The sequence below is a fragment of the Genypterus blacodes genome, unplaced genomic scaffold, assembly GCF_046128005.1.
Source record: "Genypterus blacodes isolate CSIRO-AG114 ecotype Tasmania unplaced genomic scaffold, CSIRO-AGI_Gbla_v1 ptg000073l_1, whole genome shotgun sequence".
In the NCBI taxonomy this organism is placed as follows: domain Eukaryota; kingdom Metazoa; phylum Chordata; class Actinopteri; order Ophidiiformes; family Ophidiidae; genus Genypterus; species Genypterus blacodes.
The window spans coordinates 1,200,382-1,219,729 of NW_027466883.1; the positions used below are offsets into that span (position 1 = coordinate 1,200,382).

General features: G+C 40.8%; 3 protein-coding genes across 4 annotated transcripts; 1 reads left to right on the top strand and 2 right to left on the bottom strand.

The window, feature by feature from the left end:
• Positions 1-877: 877 nt before the first annotated feature.
• On the bottom strand, positions 878-7,576 carry l2hgdh (L-2-hydroxyglutarate dehydrogenase). Its single transcript, XM_076157563.1, has 10 exons — positions 7,350-7,576; positions 5,444-5,559; positions 4,289-4,440; positions 3,523-3,654; positions 3,276-3,438; positions 3,006-3,040; positions 2,756-2,923; positions 2,115-2,272; positions 1,858-1,989; positions 878-1,708 (listed from the first exon to the last, which is right to left on the bottom strand). Exons 1-10 carry the CDS (start codon positions 7,439-7,441, stop codon positions 1,513-1,515), a joined length of 1,344 nt encoding a protein of 447 aa, XP_076013678.1. The 5' UTR covers positions 7,442-7,576; the 3' UTR covers positions 878-1,512.
• Positions 7,577-7,620: 44 nt separating this feature from the next.
• Positions 7,621-10,656, top strand: dmac2l (distal membrane arm assembly component 2 like). Its single transcript, XM_076157566.1, has 5 exons — positions 7,621-7,715; positions 7,812-7,903; positions 8,503-8,711; positions 9,217-9,388; positions 9,934-10,656. The coding sequence occupies exons 2-5, from the start codon at positions 7,821-7,823 to the stop codon at positions 10,046-10,048; spliced, it is 579 nt and encodes a 192-aa protein (XP_076013681.1). The 5' UTR covers positions 7,621-7,715; positions 7,812-7,820; the 3' UTR covers positions 10,049-10,656.
• On the bottom strand, positions 10,653-19,326 carry cdkl1 (cyclin dependent kinase like 1 (CDC2 related kinase)). 2 transcript variants are annotated; one of them, XM_076157564.1, is made up of 10 exons: positions 19,240-19,326; positions 17,027-17,265; positions 15,505-15,626; positions 13,899-13,971; positions 13,449-13,539; positions 12,554-12,754; positions 12,361-12,443; positions 12,117-12,173; positions 11,825-11,977; positions 10,653-11,335 (listed from the first exon to the last, which is right to left on the bottom strand). In XM_076157564.1, the coding sequence occupies exons 2-10, from the start codon at positions 17,198-17,200 to the stop codon at positions 11,234-11,236; spliced, it is 1,056 nt and encodes a 351-aa protein (XP_076013679.1). In that variant the 5' UTR covers positions 17,201-17,265; positions 19,240-19,326; the 3' UTR covers positions 10,653-11,233. The 2 variants fall into 2 exon arrangements, with proteins under 2 accessions (XP_076013679.1, XP_076013680.1); XM_076157565.1 differs by lacking the exon at positions 19,240-19,326 and adding an exon at positions 17,986-18,153.
• Positions 19,327-19,348: the final 22 nt, after the last annotated feature.

The following is a 19,348-nucleotide window of genomic DNA, read 5'->3' on the forward strand; positions in this document are numbered from 1 at the left end:
ATATATCCATCCAACTCATATCTCTAGGTCATGAGTTCTCAAACTGTGGTATGTGTACCACTGGTAGTACCTGAAGCCCCCGTGGTGGTAATCCAGATGACCAGTGAACTGTTCTGTCTATGTGGCAAATTATTTACAAATGAAATGGGTTAATTATTATTTGTTTCTGAGGTGGTTCTTCGATTTTTGATTTGCACAAGGCTTGATATTTATTCATGTATTTTCTATGATTTGTTTTACACTATTCTGGAGAATTCTGTTGCTCCCATAACAGAAATATAATAGAACCTTCCCATAGGACGAAAGGCACAGGTGGAATTAATAAATGGTTGCATACTGGTTGCATTCCATTCCATTGCATTTAGGCGTGTCGGTAGTAAGGTCGTGGTATTCTTGACACACCTAAATGGAACTGAGCCATCATTTACGCTGTTAATGACCTTGTGCTTTACCTGTAATGACAAGTTCAATGTTCCGCCATGCGAAAGATTTATAAGGATTGAAGCCAATAATGTTATTACTTTAAATAAAAATCTACAAATGTCCCAAAATCCAAAGCAAATATTTCTTCTAAAATCGTGCGTGCAGGACAAAGCAGTGCAGTACATTAAAACATAAAGAATACATACTGCAGAATACAAAATTAATGCAAAAATTTAATTTATGTCATGTCATTATACAAGAATTGACAGCAGAAAATGTAGTTCTGCCTGTAGCTATGGCTTCAAATTGATCTCATACTTTCAAGCGTTCCTTTCCTTCAGTCTGCCCCCTTGTGGAGAAAGTGACTGAGTTCCATCAGGAATGCAAGCAAGGCTCAACAATTGCAAATGCATTCAAATTAATGGACTAAAGAATGCCCCCATTAAAAATCTCATAGCATAAGACAGACCTCAGTTTATTTTCAAGTTTAAAATATGTAGTTATGGCAAAAACAATTCCTTTACCTGGTGTGTAATCACAGAAAGAATACATGAATTACAAGCATTCAACACCCCATAAACAAAAGTCTCTGAAATGACACACCTCACACAATAACCATTGCACTTCAATGTATACATTGAATACATGAAGAATGTATTTCCAAAATGAGATAAATGATTTCTCCCCCATATAGTGGTTGATTAAATGCTCACATATTGCCTGTTCCTGGCATTAGCATTTGAGATTTGAAACAGTTCATACATATAAAAGAGGCTATGTAATGTTCAAACCACAGAGATCATTCTTGTGGCTGGGTGGGAGTTTACTGTCCTGTAGTAGTTACTAGTTAATAGTTACTCATGACTACAATGTAATGCAGCAAAATGTGTTACAGCTTTTTTATCTCAACATGGTGGTGTAAACATAAAAACTAAACTTACTTGCAGTAAGTCTGAAAACTGTGATCAAGTGAATTCATTGACATTTTGTGTGTTTTGGTTTCTGCCCTGTAGATGCTGAGGTAGTGCGGGTCGATACAGCTTTGAAGTTTCTTTTCCAAGCCCAGTTCTTTGGCACTATTCTCCTCCTCTACAGCGAGAAGCGACTCTCCACCTCATCTGCAATCATTTCACCGATGGCCAGGGATGAGGTGGCAGCTGGCGAGGGAGCATTACGCACATGGAGCACACGACTCCCCACATCTCCAACCCCTCCGTCAAAGACAAAGTCGTCCACGAGGTTCCCTTGGCGGTCCAGAGCCTGAGCTCGAACTCCTGCTGGACCCCTGGAGAGGAAATAACCAGGATCGTAGAAAACAGTGTTCAATCGTGATGTAATGCACAGGCCTGCTTGCACACATACATGTATGTTTCAAATTTGTAAGGGAGTGATATGTATTTCCATAGTAATCAAGCCTTTATAATCTTGCTGTACCTGAGTACGTCTTTCACAGAGATTTCAGGAATGTACTTCTGCAGGAGTTTAATCTGTGCACCAATGAAAATGCCTCTATACATCTCCCCAAGCCCATACGTTACATTCTTCAACACAAGTCTCTGAAGACCCCTGTAGATAAAAAAAATTACATTATTATAAAATATGAATCAGGCAACACTTACACAGCAATAATCATAATATTCAGAGCATTTTCTAATCTTTTCACAAATGAGAGGATGCATCCATAATGCTACCTGAAAGAGAGCGCATCTGCAAAGTCTCGCATGTTGAAGTCGTACACTTTGTAGCCTTCCCTTTTGAAGGCTAGGACAGCATTTGGGCCGAGCCAAACGCTTCCATCCATCCGTGGAGTGAAGTGAACTCCAAGGAAGGGAAAGCGAGGATCAGGGACCTAGAGTCAGAAACAAAATCAAATCAATCAATCAAAAGTAATGGATAAGCAAAATGATGAATGCATTTCCCGAGTCTATACAAGCACGTGAAGCCACACAAGGTGAATTCTCATTGCTCTTCCCTGTCCCTACACTGAGGTCACAATGAATAATTTAAAGGATGTTATGAACCTGCTCTTAATGATATTCATACTATCTTCAAGCAGGGATGGAACAGAGCTTCATACTGTCAATTATTTCTGCCCACACCAGCCAGTAAACCGCTCCTTACTGATCTCATATCACATGATTTCTTGGTATCAGAGTCCAATAAACTTTTAAATTTGAATCATTATCTCCTACTGCCACTAGGGGTCGCTAAAGTCTCCAAACGCAACAGAGGTGGTTTATGCAACAAGAAACATGTGAAGGTGAAATGATTGATGTGGATAATACAGCTGGAGAAGTGTGCGTGACTTAAGTGGGCTCTTTAGTGGACTTACAGGGTAAATATTGCCTTTGACCAGATAGTGCTTCTCTGGCTTCAGGACCAAATAGTCGCCTCTGAAGGGGACGATCCTTGGCTCCCGACTGCATCCGGATATCTGTGACAGGCGGTCCGAGTACAGGCCCCCGCAGGTGAGGACGTAACGGCACCGCACCTCGTTACCCTGTGCAAACAACACAGCTGAGCGATGCCAGAGATGGACGTAACGATGACTTCAGATGGTCGCACGTGTGTAATCGTCTTACCTTTTTATCTCTGACGGCTATTGGATATTTCATTCCTGAAAATGGGAAGGAGGATTTGTATGAAGGTGGAATTGCAGCGACTTGAAAGCAAATTCAAAACATAGTGTGCATCCAAAAAAATATTTTCAAATCTGTGTGTCCATTAAGTATTATATTCATTTGATTTGTTTTGTTCTGCTGTTTTGGTTACAATACTGAAAAATTTAACTTGAAAGCTCTTGTTTTGCTCAGACTGTGTTGATGCACTGATGCCAGACGTCTATTTGTTACCATCAGTGCTGCCAGCTGGGCTCTCCTTCACCATTGAGATGTCATCGACCTCAGCTTCGGTTACCACTGTCCCGCCTGCCTCTTCAAAATCCTTGCCATACGTGAGAGCGACCAGCCTCCAGTCCACAATGCCAGTGTAAGGTGAATCCAAGGCCATTATACCCTGACAGGACAACACACCGTAAGCATTCAATGCCATCTTTTCTTCCGTCACAGTAAAAACACACAGTGTCTCAGAGTCTCTTACCCTGCAGTACGGCTCTCGCTCTCGGATCGCCTTCGCGTCGATGATGCTGAGGTCGCGCACGTTGTTCTGCAGGCCGCGCTGGTACAGAGCTTGCAGCCTGGGTATCTCCTCCTGCTCCACGGCCACGATGAGCTGGAGGAGGAAGGGAGGAAATAGTTGATCAGTACTGAAAGACCCTTAAAATTGATCTCTGGATTATAAAGACTATGAGAACAACAAGCTCCCCTAAACATGCGTTCCGAAGTTATAACACATGCTCACTCTTCAATATCTGAATAAGCATCAGCAATATTGATTTCTTTCCACAATGGGCCAGTACACGTGCAATGATGATTGGTCTATTAGTTATCTTATCTTATTAAAACTTGACAACAATCAGGTGTTGATGTCATTTACCAGAGCTACTTCGATGGTCTTCAATGGGATTATTTAATGTTTTCCATGTGTCATATGGCTGTAAATCGAACATTTAATAGAAATTGTAAATGTAATATCGATTTAAAGACGTCCCTCAGAGATCAGAGAACTTGTAATGGCATTATCATTTAGTCAATAAATGTCATTAAGTTCCTGATATCTGGTGTACCATAGGATAAATACATTATCAAACAAATACTTGTGTGTTTTGTCCCTAATTGCACAAAAGCTCCAAAATAATGTGCCTGTATGCTTGAGTTGTGTGGCCTTGTGTCAGCTGAGCAGCTTCAGAGCATCACCCAGCGTGACTCTGCTATAAAATCATAGTTGGTAAAAACAGGAGGCAGACCTTTCCACATCGGTTGTAAGGGAGTCCTTTCTTCTCGCAGTACTCGTAGGCTAAAGTGGCTCCTCGCACACACAGGCGAGCCTTCAGGGAGCCCGGGGTGTAGTAAATTCCACTGTGAATGACTCCACTGTTGTGCCCACTCTGGTGTACAGCTGGTGATTAAAAAGAAGCCATATAAGACAGAGAGAAAGATGAAGAACAGCGACTGGAGATGCACAGCAAAGAATCCGCTCTGAGATGCAGTTATTAATATCATAAATCTGTCATGTTGAATACATTCCAGGGGTTATTTTGTTATGACAGTCAGCTGACAACTTGGTTAGTTAGTAAACACAGGCGTACGTGTAAGTGCAGCCTTGTATTCTGGGCTACTGAGGCTATTTTTAGTGGAAAGATTGGCACTTTTGTTTTTCACTGCAGAATGCAAAGTCCTGCCTCTCACACCAAACCCTGTTGATCTATTGCTTTAGTTACACAGAGTCGTATACCTGAGTCACAGCTGTCAGTAACAGCTTTTCATCATTTTGTATATCTCATTAACGAGAAATGGGTGCAGATTCTTATTTCGTCATTATGTTTGGAAAATGTGGGAGTTATTAAGCAATGTCAGTGAAAAGTTGCAAAACTTCCAGGCAGTCAGGGCTGAAAAGTCAACAACGACGACCACAACAACAACAATAATGTTAATAATATTCCTGAAAGTAACGGTAAATACTTCTACATGGCTGAACACTAACACTCAGAACCAATGAGGACTAGTCAGCAATCATGTTTGAAGGAGAAAACCCTGGAGAAAACCCTACAAAGTTCAGAATAACCAGAAGGACGGTGAAATCTGCTAATACCAGTGAAACACACACACACACACACACACACACACACACACACACACACACACACACACACACACACACACACACACACACACACACACACACACACACACACACACACACACACACACACACACACACACACACACACACACACACACACACACACACACACACACACACACACACACACACATTCAACTAAAAACCAAATAAAACAGACAATTACTTCAAGTATTTATCTTCTTTTGAAATTGTGTGAAAGTGTGTCATTTTTTTCTTTGGTAAATAAATCTCCATCCTCCTCCAAACCTAAACTCACAGAGCTCCTTTTCTTTCTCCAGCAGAACAAAGCTGAGTGTGGGGTGTCGTAGGATCAGCTCCCTGGCTGTGGCCAGACCCACGATGCCGCCGCCCACCACGGCCACGTCATACGCACTGGAAGACAACAAACAGGTTTTTACAGCCACAAAAAAGTACAGGGAGGAATAATTAGGTCGTTGGTTCAATGTCCAACCGGTCCTGTAAATCTGTATGAACAACCAACACAGCAATTCACCAAAAACCTATTTGCCTCAGACTAATATGTGAGGGTCACAGTCTAAACTGCAATGACTCTCTCAGATTACTACACAAGAGGATCATTGCAAATATGAATGCATAAAAATAACCAATAACAGGGCCAGAAGAACAAAATGTTCCAGTAAACTTAAGGGGTCTCCAGGCTCTGCAGAAAATTCTGGGTCAGCAGTGCATCTTGTTTTCATTTCAGAGAATTGGAACCAGGCAAGAAGAGAGGGAACATAAAACTCAAACCAGGACGAAACCGTGAATGTGAAAAACAGCAGTGGAGCATCAGTGAGCAGCTCAACCTATATGATCTCTTAAAGAAGGGTTTGATTGATGCTCCTATAAGGTATTCCTCAGGCAAAGCGTCAGTCTGAAGGCTCTGGTGTGAACTCCTATATCAAGAGTGAGACGACTAGAACTTGTAGAAACTTGTACAGCTTTTCTTGCTTAAACTTGAACTTGGTCATTTAGTAAATTCAGTAAGTGATTCCATTGTGCCTCCATCTGTTGCTGGCCTCATTCAAAAAGATGGAGAAGTTGCCAAACATCATTAAAAGTGTTAACGCCTAAAGTTTAATGTTACACTAGACGAAGAAGGACATTGTTCATTGTGTGGCAAACAGGAAGAAGGAGAAAAAGAATGAATTTCATGGTGTATTGTTCTTTATATGATTCTCTGAGGATTGATTTTGGTTGTTTAGCAGAACTTTTGGGTGGCAAATGTGGGAGGAGACATATTATCTGTTCTGCAATAACGTGTTATAAGTTTGGTTTCCTTCCCTATATTTTTGTGTAAGGCTTGTTTCACTACTGTATATGTGCTAGTGTGTGTGTGACCCGAAAACAGAAGATCATGCTATCGATCAGGGAAGAATAACAGTTATCTCTCAGAGTTTAAAGCTGACAGGAAATGGCCCCATTACATAAGCTGCATACCACTGTGTTCTTTGAACGGCTAATGTGAAACACATGCTACAGCTGCAGATCACATTGTAGAGGGTTGTGAACAATACACTTTTCACAATTATGTAATAATGAAATTTGATCGATCCTTACCAGAAAAAAACAATAGCTATTTTTTCTTACTTACTACTTACTGTGCATGTATATTTCTATGTCATTAGACTTTATCAAGGTATTTGTAAGCTTATAATGCATCAGTATTCATGGCACTCGTAAATGTGATCAGAAAAATTAGTAGTTTCATTGATTGATTGACTGATATTGGCGTATTGGTCAGTTCTGCAGCGTGGTGTTGCGTGTCGTCACCTGATGATTACTGTACTCGCATTATTGATAAAGAAATGACGTCACACTTGAAGTTGCGTTTACTTCAATTCAACTACATGCATGCAAACCATACATACAGTAACAGATTGCGGGTGTACCTGCACACGGATACGGAACTTACATATGGTTGAGTAAACGATGTGTGCGTATTAAGTCATGCAGACTACAGCAATGTTACGCAAAGCGGCGTGGTGCTGAACGTCCTTGGCAATGATTGGGGTCAATTCAGGTTAAGTAAACAATGCAGGGATCCGATTCCCTGGCGCAGTTTGCAACTTTATCTGAAAAAGTGTCGAATTAAAAAGGGATCCCGACAACTTTACGTGCCCACCCTGAGAACAACACACTCCTCCCTCTTCCGCTCTTACCTGTGTAGCTGCCTGGCTATTACGCTCTGCAGCACTTTCGGCTGTGCTGCAAAAACAGCCGCAAAAGACGCTCCGCTCAGTGTCCGGATCATGATCACAGCGTGTCAGAACCTCCTCACATGAGTTCGAACATCACACACTAGCCCTTTGGATCTCCCAGAGTGTTTTGCTGTGTGTTTCCTCCCCCTTCTTGCTGCTTGTTAGCCTCCCATCCCCACTCTCTTGCCTGTTCCATGACGTAAGGCCCGCCCACCGCGACGCTTGGCGCAGGCGGTGAGCCAATCCGAGGGCACGTTTTTGTGACGTAAACGAGTCAAAGGTCACTGCAATGAAGGGGATGTAAACAGCCGATGTGTTTGAGGACAGGTGAGCTTTAGATTATTTCCCGGCTGTTTTAACAATTTTCTGAGTTGACAATCAATGCTACGCATTTTTATTTTTACGGGTTTGTTCATCTTTCAGATAGGAGACATGAAGCTTTTGTCGAAGGCCGCGCAGACAGCAGTGCGTCAGAAGAGGCACTTCTGGGGTTGGCTCAATGCAGTGTTCAACATGTGAGACGTTCAAGTACCACATACTAACTCACCTTATACGTTTTTATCCGGAGGTTTATTCTATCTTGCTCTATTTAATGCTTTGACTTCTCCTGTACACCTCACGGAATCATAAACATTGAGTGAGATGTAGAAGACACTTAACATAATATCCAAGAAAATACTGATCAGCTAATCCCTATTTCTAAAAGTTGTTGGTTCTGTGTCGTATAATAACTTAACATGAGGTGTATTTTATATACTGTTTCTTTAAACACTCATTTATCTGTATCAGCCTCCAAAATCCATCATTGCATGCACAATCCTGCCGTCAGTATGAAACACAACACAGTTTTAGAGGCCACAGTTATCTAAAATGGACTTCATCCATTAATCTTGGATTTATGAAATGCTTTCACGGCTTGAGATAATTTTCTTTATCTCTGTAGACTTTTTGCATTACTGTATATACAATACATATATTACATTGCTCTGGTTTATGTTGCTGCATGTTGTCATAAACAGAAAGAAAATCCAGTTTGTCAACCTTTAATTTGCCTAAAATATGCCGTCTCATTACTGCAGTCTGAGTGCCAGCTGATCATCTCTCTTTTACGCAGGGTGGACTATGAGCGCATCAGAGCTGTTGGTCCAGACCGGGCCGCAGCAGAGTGGCTGCTGAGATGCGGAGCCAAAGCAAAGTTCCAGGGTTTCGATCGCTGGCATCATGACTATAACGCACTGCCAACTGGGACTCTGGGCAGATACAAGATCCAAGCCATTGATGCTACTGAATCCTGCATCATGTACAAAGGGTTTGACTATCTGGGTCAGTGTTTACAATGTCATGTTTAAGTTGTTCTTGTGGCCTTTCCTGTGTCTTATTTTCATTCTTTGTTGTAGAAAATGTTTGCTTATCGTCTTCCATCCAATAGATTTGAAAACTTGCTGTTGTTTGGCAAAATCTTCACCAGGACAATTTTACGGTGTCTAACAACATTAATAGCAATTGCTCTAGTTTATCTCCAGCACTTTTATAAAACTAAAAGCTTTGCAGTTAGTGTGATTTTGCATTAATGATTAACTCAAACTCGACCTGGATAGTTCACCTGAATGTGACTCTCTTTTGTGTTAACAAGAAGGGAAAGTCGAGGGTGAAAGTACATCTGTCCCAGACGGAATATTCAAATGTGACGCAAGTGATCGGGGTGTTTTACACCAGGAACACACACCAGGCACACACAGATCACACTCTGTCAATGACCTTGTGTCACCACAAACTTTTTTTAATGTGTTTTGACTGTAAAGTGTTTTTGTTGTTTCTTTTTCTTTAGATGAATTAAAGCATCTGGAGGAAATCAAGTTCAATAAGTGTATTTATATCGAGGACGCCTGTCTGGAGAGGCTGAGCTCCATAGAGAATCTGCAGCAGACTTTGTCCATGATGGAGGTGGTGACATGTGGAAACGTCAGTGATAAGGGCATCATCGCCCTGCACAGACTGAGGTGAGTGTTTATTTAGTCATTATTTAGGTCTTGTTTGTCTCGGGGAAAGTTAGTAGGAAATTGGTGAAAGGTTACGCATGGACAAAGGTCCTCACCAAGTGGCCATTAATGAAGCATTTCACCTGTAAATTCAAATCCACAACACACAGAAACTAAATTCTTTGACCTTTTTCAGATCAGATTTAGTAAATAACATATTTGGGATCAGCCTGAATTTAGTTTCCTGTGCTGTTCTTTATTTTCTGGGGTCAGGCTGTATTTAACTGCTGTAACTCTTGAATGCGTCATGCGATTGCAAAACAAATCTCTGGCATGTACAGCGTTTGCTATTCTGCACCTTTAGGCGCTTGGCCTGTAGGTGGAGCTGCAGCAAAATGTGAATGTACAGTTATAGGGGACGTGTTCACCTTCTGAATGGTTTATAGCTTGTATATCTATCTATCTATCTATCTATCAGAGAGACAGTATCTGCTTTAATTTCTCCTGACTAATTTGCCAAATCATTCACTAATGTCATTTTTGAACATTCTTTCCATTGATTGCAGGAATCTGGAGCGTCTGTTTCTCAGTGATCTTCCCGGGATTAAAGATAAACAGACGACAGTTGAAAGACTGCAGACGGCACTTCCACATCTGGACATCACACTGGACCTGGAGTGATTTATTTTTTTTAAGGTGTTTGAGATGTAAGATAGAGACGCTTTGGAGGTTTTTATTTAGGTTTTGCATTTCAAAAGTCATAATCATAAAGTAATCAAAGATGGGGCATGCATGGCTTTTATCATTTAATATGCAAAACATTTGACAGAAACATGTTTATAACATCTATGTATGTATGTTGCAACTAATTGCAACATACATGTGTGTGGGAATGACCGACAGCTTAGGCTTGAAAGATATAAGACAGTAAACTTTGCACTTTGAACTGTTTATTTTTTGTTGTTGATAGAATAATAATTCTATAGGTTGTCATGCTCTCAACATTTAGGTTATTAAATGCACAAATAGAAAAATTCAAGAGAAATTCCCGAAATCAGGAGAGAATCTTCGCAGAATATTTTTGGCATTTTGTCAAATATACGAGGACAGACAGACATAAAGACAGACAGACAGACAGACAGAGGACAGACTGTCAGCATCCTTAGCACCAATGTTCCAGATATAATGAGTTCATTTGTTGCAAACTTCCTGTTATGTGCTGGTAAAAGAGGATAAAATGTTATGTTCAACTATATTCACTCCTGACTTCAATAAATATTTTCAAAAAGGTCAAAGTTTTGCGTCCTACATTATAACTCACATGAGACAGTGAGACATCAAATGCAACCTACCAAAGACGTGTCACTCTCACAGAGTCTATCATCATATAAAAATACATTTGGCAAACCAGGCAAGGCAGTGTGTGTGTGTGTGTGTGTGTGTGTGTGTGTGTGTGTGTGTGTGTGTGTGTGTGTGTGTGTGTGTGTGTGTGTGTGTGTGTGTGTGTGTGTGTGTGTGTGTGTGTGTGTGTGTGTGTGTTTCCCCTCAAGTCTACTCGGCAGCTAAAAGCAGAGCAGCAGATTTGCTCTTTGTCATAAATAAAACGTTGCTATACAAAATGCAACAGCATCAGCTTGAAACATCGGCAACATACATACACCAACCGTCCGTGTGTGTGTTTGTGTGTGTGTTTTAGGCAGCGTGTTGGGAGTAGTGCATAGACATCAACATCGAGAGACGCTCCATGTGGAAAGAGGAAGAAATTCCCAAAAGCAGTTTCATCCTTTTTGTTGCCGGGATCTGCTTCGGTCAGGAAACAGTCTGAGTGTTGCTTTGACGGTGTTTCAGAGATGAATTGAGTGAAGTTTAGATGTTTGGGAGGTGATAGTTGAACTTGCGCAGGTTGTTGTAATATTTCTTGTTGTCCAGAGCTGGAAAGAGGCCGCTGCTGGTGAGCTGTGGCAAATACTGGAGGGAGGAAAGATACAAACGGTTACTGAAGGGCAATAAATGTTTGCAAAAATTAAAGTATTTTAGCATCTAGGGAGGTCATGGAACAATATTCAGTCCATATATACACAATAAGCCTCAACCTGTTTCCTTAATTATTTGTTGTAGATGTAGGGTATATTTTACAAAATTCTAAAACAAACTAAACAGCAATATGGATGTTTTTGTACCAAAGCTACTGCCACGCAATATTTAGTACCTTAGTTTAAATGTTGATTATTACACCTAAGATTTCCAGGTATCCTCAAGAATGAATGGATCAAAACACTCACTGGACACCAAAACTGCCGCCTGAAACCCTGATTATTAAAACAACGTCTGTGTGACGCACTCGTCCTATGAGACGATGCCTGTAAATGCAACTTCAGTCTAATATCAACGCCTAACAGCACATTGTGTCATTGTGTGTCAAACGTGTCTGATCGTGGGTCCCTCTGGTGCTCTCACCACGTGTGGGAGGTGCTTGCGAGGTAAACGTGTCCTCTTGTTGCTGGAGCGCTCGTGGTCGCGGGCGGTGCTCTCCCGTAGACTGTCGAAGTAAGGATGCTGCAGGAGCTGCTCGCAGGTCAGCCGCTCGGACGGGTCCATCCTGAGACACCCCTGTCCCAACAACACGGGGAGACACGGGAGGTCAGGGATGCTTGTGTTGACTTTTTCCTTGATTACTCTGAATAACTTGCAATGTCAAACATGTAGATTCTGAGAAGATTAAATTTAGGGTAAAATGTGTTGTTGTTACCTTCATGAGGCTGAGAGTTTGGTGTGAGAGGTTTGGATACTTCTGCTCCAAAGGTTCCTACAGAAAACACAATATGACAAAGTTACCAAGTGCTTATAATGCTGTTTTTATTTGACTTAAGGTCTTTACAGGAAGGACCATGGTAATCTCTGGTAATAGCTAATAGAGATAAATAAAAATATCCACTTCTTTGACATTAGATAAGCTTAACACAGATGCGTTGTGGGTTGTGTTTCCTTCTTACCATCTCCTGTGTCTCTGGTATGGAAACGCCGCTGAAGAACTGGTTATTGCTGAACACCTGCTGGTGTCGAGGGGTCAGATCTCCTGCAGAGGACAAGAAATTCATCTTAAAAACATAGGTGGAGGTATAGGTGACAGGCTCAGGAGTTATCAATCAACCCTCTGATTGTTATTTTGTTGTGAGATGAGCATACCCAGGGTCCTTCTGATCAGGTACAGCTGATCCATGTCAGATTTTCCAGGCCACAGTGGAATCCCGGACAGTAGCTCGGCGAAGACGCAGCCGATCGCCCAAACGTCCACAGGAGGGCCGTACTGTGTGTCCCCCACCAGCAGCTCGGGGGCCCGATACCAGCGTGTGGCCACGTAGTCTGTGTAGTAGTCACACGGGCCAGCTGATGGCGGAAAGTGGAAACAAAAACCACGGAGTCAGTAAAATCATGGAGTGTAGGATGGAGCCAAATATTCATATGAGAGCTTTTGAATGGAACCTGTGAACTGCTCCATTGCTCCAAAATGACACTGATGTAAGCCAATGTAGGTTTGCTGAACAGGTGGGGCACTACAAAATACACATTTGATCCTCCCATTGGGCTGTCAATCATTTTTAGGGATCCAAAATGTCCGTGACCACAGCCAAACCTCACATTATCATATTTATTTAAAACATGCTTAATTTTGTATTTTGTTCTACAGAGCATGTAAATGACGCAATTACAATATTTTTCCTTTAAAAATGCAAATATGACTGCAATCCTGGACCTTGAGTACCAGCACCGCATATTTACCTTGATTGGTTAACACAGGATTTACGCAATAGGGGAAATAGGGGAGGGTTGTTGTGTTGTGGTATTCGAGAACCAGGATTGACAACCACAGACTCTGGATGACCCCTGACCCCTGCTCATGTTGGATTTGTCCCTAATATTTGTCTCTTGCCTTATAACTGCTAGGGATACGCTCCAAACCCCAGACAAACGGGTGCACAGAATAGACGGATGGAATACTTAAAAAGGGGAAATTACTGTGTGTCTGTGTCTATGTGCAGTAAAATCCACTAGGTGGCACTGTGAGAAATGCTGGACTCACTGAGTATCCGTGCAAAGCCAAAGTCACAGAGCTTGATGACTTGGTGTTTGGTGATGAGGATATTCTCTGGCTTCACGTCCCGGTGAATGCACTGCCAGACACAAACATCATTTCATGCATTAATCCACCATATGGACGCAGTTGTGTTTGAAGATGCTGGTGGTGGTGGGACGCCAGGGGACAAAGGGCTTGTGTAAAAGAAGACAGTGAATTCTGGCCACCCAGTTCAATGGGGGGCCCTAGCAGCATTTGTTGTGTCTAGGTGATACATTAACTGCTGGTCAGCCATGGGGAAGGAATTCTAGTTAAAAAAAAAAAAAAAAAAGGAGCCATAAAGCAGCAGCTTGGTGGGAGCTGGAGAAGGGAGGAAACCAGGGGAATTCACAAACACACCAGGAGAAGGTGTGGAAGAGTAGAAGAAGAAGAGTGTCAGTAAACAGAGCCTCTTACGTTTTGTTTGTGACAGAAGTTGACGGCTTGTAGTGTCTGCCAGGTTATACTCTTCACAAGGTGCTCAGGAACTCTGCAACAACAAACATTCCATTCCACATTAATGCCACAGACAGTGAAACATGGATGCTGGCCAAACACTGGCTCTCTTACTTCAAAGGTGTGTCTCACCAGGTGTGTGGGTGGCTAAATTCAAGTTGACATCAATGTGTTAAAGAAGAGAAGGACCAATCAAAAATCATTGTTCAATGTTCAACAGAAACGTCCTGACACTGTTACAATCTAAGAATTAGGAATAATAAGTAAAAGCAGTATGTGTCCGCTTTAAGGAATCACTATAGACAATCAGTTACAGAATGATTATAAACACAATTTCAAGACATCAAAAAATGTATTTGACTCATTTACTAATTTCCCATCATCTCTGTAGCTTTGCTTTCCCTCAGGCGGCTCTAGAGGACAGTGAAGAGTCCTGCTGCTGTCACTATTGTGAACCCCGACGCTGAACAGTGAGGCTTTGTTGATTCAGGGGGACCATCTATCAATCTATCAGTGTTACCGTGGAAATGGCTAAATCGAGCCTTGTGACCGCCGATTAACAACAACCTCCATCCCTTCTCCCACTGCTTTGTTTTGCTCTCTTTTGAAGCAGGAGACTACAGGCCAGGGCAGGAGACGGGGAGGAGGGGGGGACAGACAGCAAAAACACTCCGGAGAGTCCCAACAACTGGCTGCTGCCAGCAAAGCATTCTGGGAGTGCATCACTGTAAACATTCCAGGAGGAGCAGGTCAGCTTCCGTGGAGATGAGCGTAGCGCCGACGGGGCCTGGACAAAGCGGCGTGTATGGGGAAGCATAGATGTAATGTAGGAATAATAGAATGTACACAGCACTTTGTTTAATAAAGAGAAAACTGGAGCCAGATTTATGTTAAGAGAAGAAGACTGAGTGGATCTGCTCACATCTCAATATGCTTTACACTACGTTTGCTCTCCTTTAAGTTCCGTCCATTTAGCACGACTTTGACACACATTTATGCATTTTCTTATATTATTTTCATTTGAATATTACTCTGCCAATAAAGGATTCTTATGTTGCTGCTTAAGTCGCTTTGGGAAGAAATTGGACACAAATAGTCACTATGGGTCAATACACATTAGGAAAGCTGAAATGTAAATTTAATGTAAATGTACAAGGTTTGATTGATAATTTATGAGCCTGGCATAAAAGGATCTAATCTGGAGATGTGGCAGTTATTATTTTTTCCAATGAATTCTACTTCTAACTGGAGAGAATGTGAAAATGAAGTGCTGATCCAACCAAAAAGTCCTTAAAGTAAGTTCCTTAAACTACACGTATAAATGGTTTGACCCTTTTTAAAGCCTTACACTCCAAACACTCAATGTCCCTGACTTTTTTTGTGACTATGTGTACTATAGAAATATACAGTAAATATAGCTAGGGCTGTTTAAATTAATGATAAAAAAGAAAATACTGTTCACTTTGATCATTTTTCATTTTTTCTATTAAATTGACCAATAGACCACCAATTGGTGAAACTGTCCCTTTGTTAGATCAGAGAGGTCCCAGTAAACACACACACCCACCCTCTGGGGTAACGGTCCAGTTCGTTGAGGACGGTGTGGTCGCAGTACTCGAACACGAGGTGCAGTTTCCGTTTACGGCGAAACACCTCGATCAGATTGACCAGGTTGGCGTGTTTCAGTTGCTGCAGACAGAGAAAACAAACATCAGAGGCACAATCAGGCATGTTGAGGCGTCTGTGAACATTGAAGCCATCAGACAAATGCACTTGCATCAATCTCACTGTTCCTAAAATGAATAACAAGTAAGATGAGCTTTAGAGACAGATGTGAGGTTTGTTCTGCAGGGCGGGTACCTGCACGTCTTATCAAACACTGAGTGCAACCAACAAAAGTGTTCACAGATGGTCTTAAACATGCTGTTGCCCCTGACAACCTGCCCCCATCCTTTCCTATTTATGAGCGCCTGGTGTGCAGGAGGCCAATAAGGAACAAACACACCAGAACATCATTGAGAAAAACCATTAAAGCCTGGAAATAAACAGCAAAAGTCCCACGATATAGAAATGTTTTACAGCTTGAAGCACTAATGTGGAGTTAAGCAAGTCTAGTTGTCTAAACCTTCCAAATGAAAGTCTGACATGCTGTTTTTAAACCTAAATTATCCAAAATAATCATACTGTTGATGACAGCTTATTACTGATGTTCCCACTTGCTGGACATTTCTGTCACATTAGTTGTGCATTTTTTTCCTTCAATTTCTGAAGCAAACTTAGGAAACCTGCAGAAACTTACACTGAAATCTGCAGACCAGCAAAAAAAATAAAAATCACCAAATAAAACAATAACAAATGATAATTAAAAAAATCGAGCTGCAAAATACAACTGATAAAATTACAAAATAAAATTATTTTTTGAAAAATTTCTAGGATATATGCAAAATAATGATCTTTTAAAAATAAAACATATTTTGATAAAAGCGAGATATATTATTTCTCCAACATTATCTGACCTTCTACTATTATTTCACATACAAAGCTCCTCCATGTGTCCAAACCAATGCACCGTTAATACTAATAATGTGTAACTCTAACCCTGTAGTAAAATCATAAGTCAAGTCAATAAATTAAACTCTACTGCGTTAAATTGTTTATAAAAATATTTGTTTTGCATCCACCAGCAACAAAGGTAGAGTCACTCAGCTGAAAACAAAAAGACAATCACAACAATAATGTCAAGTGAGGCCTTCTCAACAAACAAATAGATTCCAGCCCAACCTCACTAAGAGACTCGCATCCATATTTTTAGTTGAGGCTCTCCACTTTGAACCAACCTCCAACCTGCAGGGTTTATTTTAAAAACTTACACTGAATGAGTGTTTTTGTCTACGTAAGCTGCAAAAATGCTTCTCACTGCCTGCAGATTTTGCAGAACAAAGACATGATTTCATGCATTTACATGATAGGAAACTTTCAAATTAAGTCCAAGACCATTAGATTTTCTCTGTGAGGGAAAAATTAGTCTACTCTGGCTTCCAGTGTACAACATACAGAGCCTCACACATTAACCCCTGGTGTGCCATTACCTTCAGCATCCTGATCTCCCTCAGTGCGATCTTCTTGATGATGGGATCGTCCTCAGACTCCACAAACTTCTTGATGGCGACAATCTGTCCCGTGTCCTTGTTTCTGCACTTGAAGACGACGCCATATGAGCCCTCCCCGATCTTTCCAATCTTCTCGTACTTCTCCATCCTCATAAAGGACCAGTTGTGAAGGTAAAACTAAAAAGGCAGCGTCCAGTGGAGCAGGACTGTCTGTAAAGCTTTAAAACAAAGAAGAAGAGACTGATGTGAAGCTGTTATTTAATACTTTCACTCACTTCTGGTTGGTGTTCCATCACATTAACCCTCTGGAGGCTAAAGCTGTTTTTGCAATTATACTTTTCATTAAATTAGTCTTTCATTTATTTATTTTTTATCTCATATAAATCATTGTTATAAGCTTACATGCAACTCTAAAGTCAATCTACACTAGCAATGGTGGTATCAGAGCTCAGGCTGGGTTTGAACACCCTGCTATTGGAGCCCAACCCTTCAGATTTAATTCCTAAAGTACCTAAAAGATAAATGTAAGTGCTCAGAGCGCAACATTACACCTGTCTGCCAACAGTTGGGCTGCAGAACTTAACATGTGCAAAGCAAGGTGTATTAGATCATTTCCCACAGGAGGTATGGAGCGAAAACAAATAACAGGCTGCAGCAGGGGAATAAAATCAAAGTGCTGCACTAATAAACACCCTCGAAAGGAAAAATACAATATGATAATAAAGGATTATGAAGGAAAATGAATATTGCTGCTGGAAATGGCAGTATGGGTTTCCTTGATATGAAAATTAATAAATAACATTATCTTCTGATCCGAGCAAAGTTTCCTCATGAAAGCACCTTAATGTGAAAAAGGTAAACAGGTTTGAATATATTTTAGGTAATATCTCACTAAAATCACTTCCTGTTTGTCATAATAACGGATCTACTTTACTTACAGTCAAAAGGTCCTCCGATGTTTCCCAGTCACAAATTTAAAGAGTTTATCATCCAAACGCCAACCTTAGAGGTGAATGATTACAGCACAACTGTACGTGTAAACCCGCAGCTGTGTCCTATATACTGTCAATTGCGACAAAATAAAGACCACTTCAGAGTGAGCGTTTCAAAATAAAATAAATACGAGAACTATTGCTTCTGTAGTAAAGCTATAAGCAGACCAATGTTTTTTTTGATCATTTTGCAAGGATTGATTTTTATTCGCTTAATGAATCATAACAGTACAGCTGAGGTATCTATAGTTTATTGCTATTCATACATGGGAAACAGAGAGAACTGAGAGTTGAGTTTATTTACTTGGTTTCTTCATACAGGTTCCTGTCCACTAGATTTATTTCAAATGGAGCAAAAATCGAACACATTGTCAGTCTGAACAAATTGTAGCAGAGATAGTTTAAACTTAGAGATCAAAATCTTAAAAAAAAATCATATATCGGGTAATGGTTCAGATAGTTTAGGGTTCAAACTCCTCGAAAGTGACTTTCTGATCTTTTTTCTGCCATATAACAGGAAATGGAACTGTTTTACGTTTAGAGATATTGGAAGACGTCATTTCAGACCGTAGGGACGTTTTGTTTCATATTTTATTTTGAAAGGGAAATCAATTTCCGGTAATATTCTCAGCGATTCTGAACTTGATGCAGTTCTTCCTCTTTCAGCTGGTGGTCCCCATAGGAACTACAGACTCCACCCCCTACCAAAAAAATATTTTGGTTGTAGTAGTCTAAAAAACATTCAGCACAAAAACACAAACACAAGCTATTTTAGCGATTTGTTCACAAATGACAGGCTGTCTGTACTGCTTCCTACTTTAAAATAATAATAAATAAAATAAATAATCAGACCAACATTTACTGCATTTGTTATTATTTTGCTTTGTATGGGTTATACTGCACAACGCAGATGACAGGTACTGTGATACTGCAAAACCTTATGAAATATGAAACGATATTCATAAATATGTGATGTTGAGTGTCTAAGTGTCTGAGGACTGATATCATTACGGTACAATTTCACTTTTACATATTCAAAAACAATGGTAATGTTTGTATATTTGGACACGTGACTGCGATACATAGAGGAAAATCTAAAAGCCGACATCCCCACCTGTCGCTCTGACACCAATTAATGCAGGCTGATGATGTCAGAGGAATGGTAGACTAAACAGGGAAATAATGGAAACTAATACTCACTCATCTCCCGCATCCATACCCCCAGAGACTCATCACCTGCTGCATCAGCCAACCTCAACACATCAACACACACACACACACAGCAACACGACAATAACACTCAGCTCGT

Bases quoted from the DNA above. Each gene is read 5' to 3' on its own strand.
- l2hgdh (XM_076157563.1), bottom strand. From the start codon at position 7,441: ATGATCCGGACACTGAGCGGAGCGTCTTTTGCGGCTGTTTTTGCAGCA. The intron at 4,441-5,443 runs GTGAGTTTAGGT...TTTAATCACCAG, and splicing joins GGAGAAAGAAAAGGAGCTCT to CTGTACACCAGAGTGGGCAC. The intron at 3,041-3,275 runs GTAACAAATAGA...TCCCATTTTCAG, and splicing joins CCCAGCTGGCAGCACTGATG to GAATGAAATATCCAATAGCC.
- dmac2l (XM_076157566.1), top strand. From the start codon at position 7,821: ATGAAGCTTTTGTCGAAGGCCGCGCAGACAGCAGTGCGTCAGAAGAGG. The intron at 8,712-9,216 runs GTCAGTGTTTAC...CTTTTTCTTTAG, and splicing joins CAAAGGGTTTGACTATCTGG to ATGAATTAAAGCATCTGGAG. The intron at 9,389-9,933 runs GTGAGTGTTTAT...CATTGATTGCAG, and splicing joins ATCGCCCTGCACAGACTGAG to GAATCTGGAGCGTCTGTTTC.
- cdkl1 (XM_076157564.1), bottom strand. From the start codon at position 17,200: ATGAGGATGGAGAAGTACGAGAAGATTGGAAAGATCGGGGAGGGCTCA. The intron at 12,174-12,360 runs GTAAGAAGGAAA...TGTTTTCTGTAG, and splicing joins TACCAGAGACACAGGAGATG to GAACCTTTGGAGCAGAAGTA. The intron at 11,978-12,116 runs GTAACAACAACA...TTGTTGGGACAG, and splicing joins AAACTCTCAGCCTCATGAAG to GGGTGTCTCAGGATGGACCC.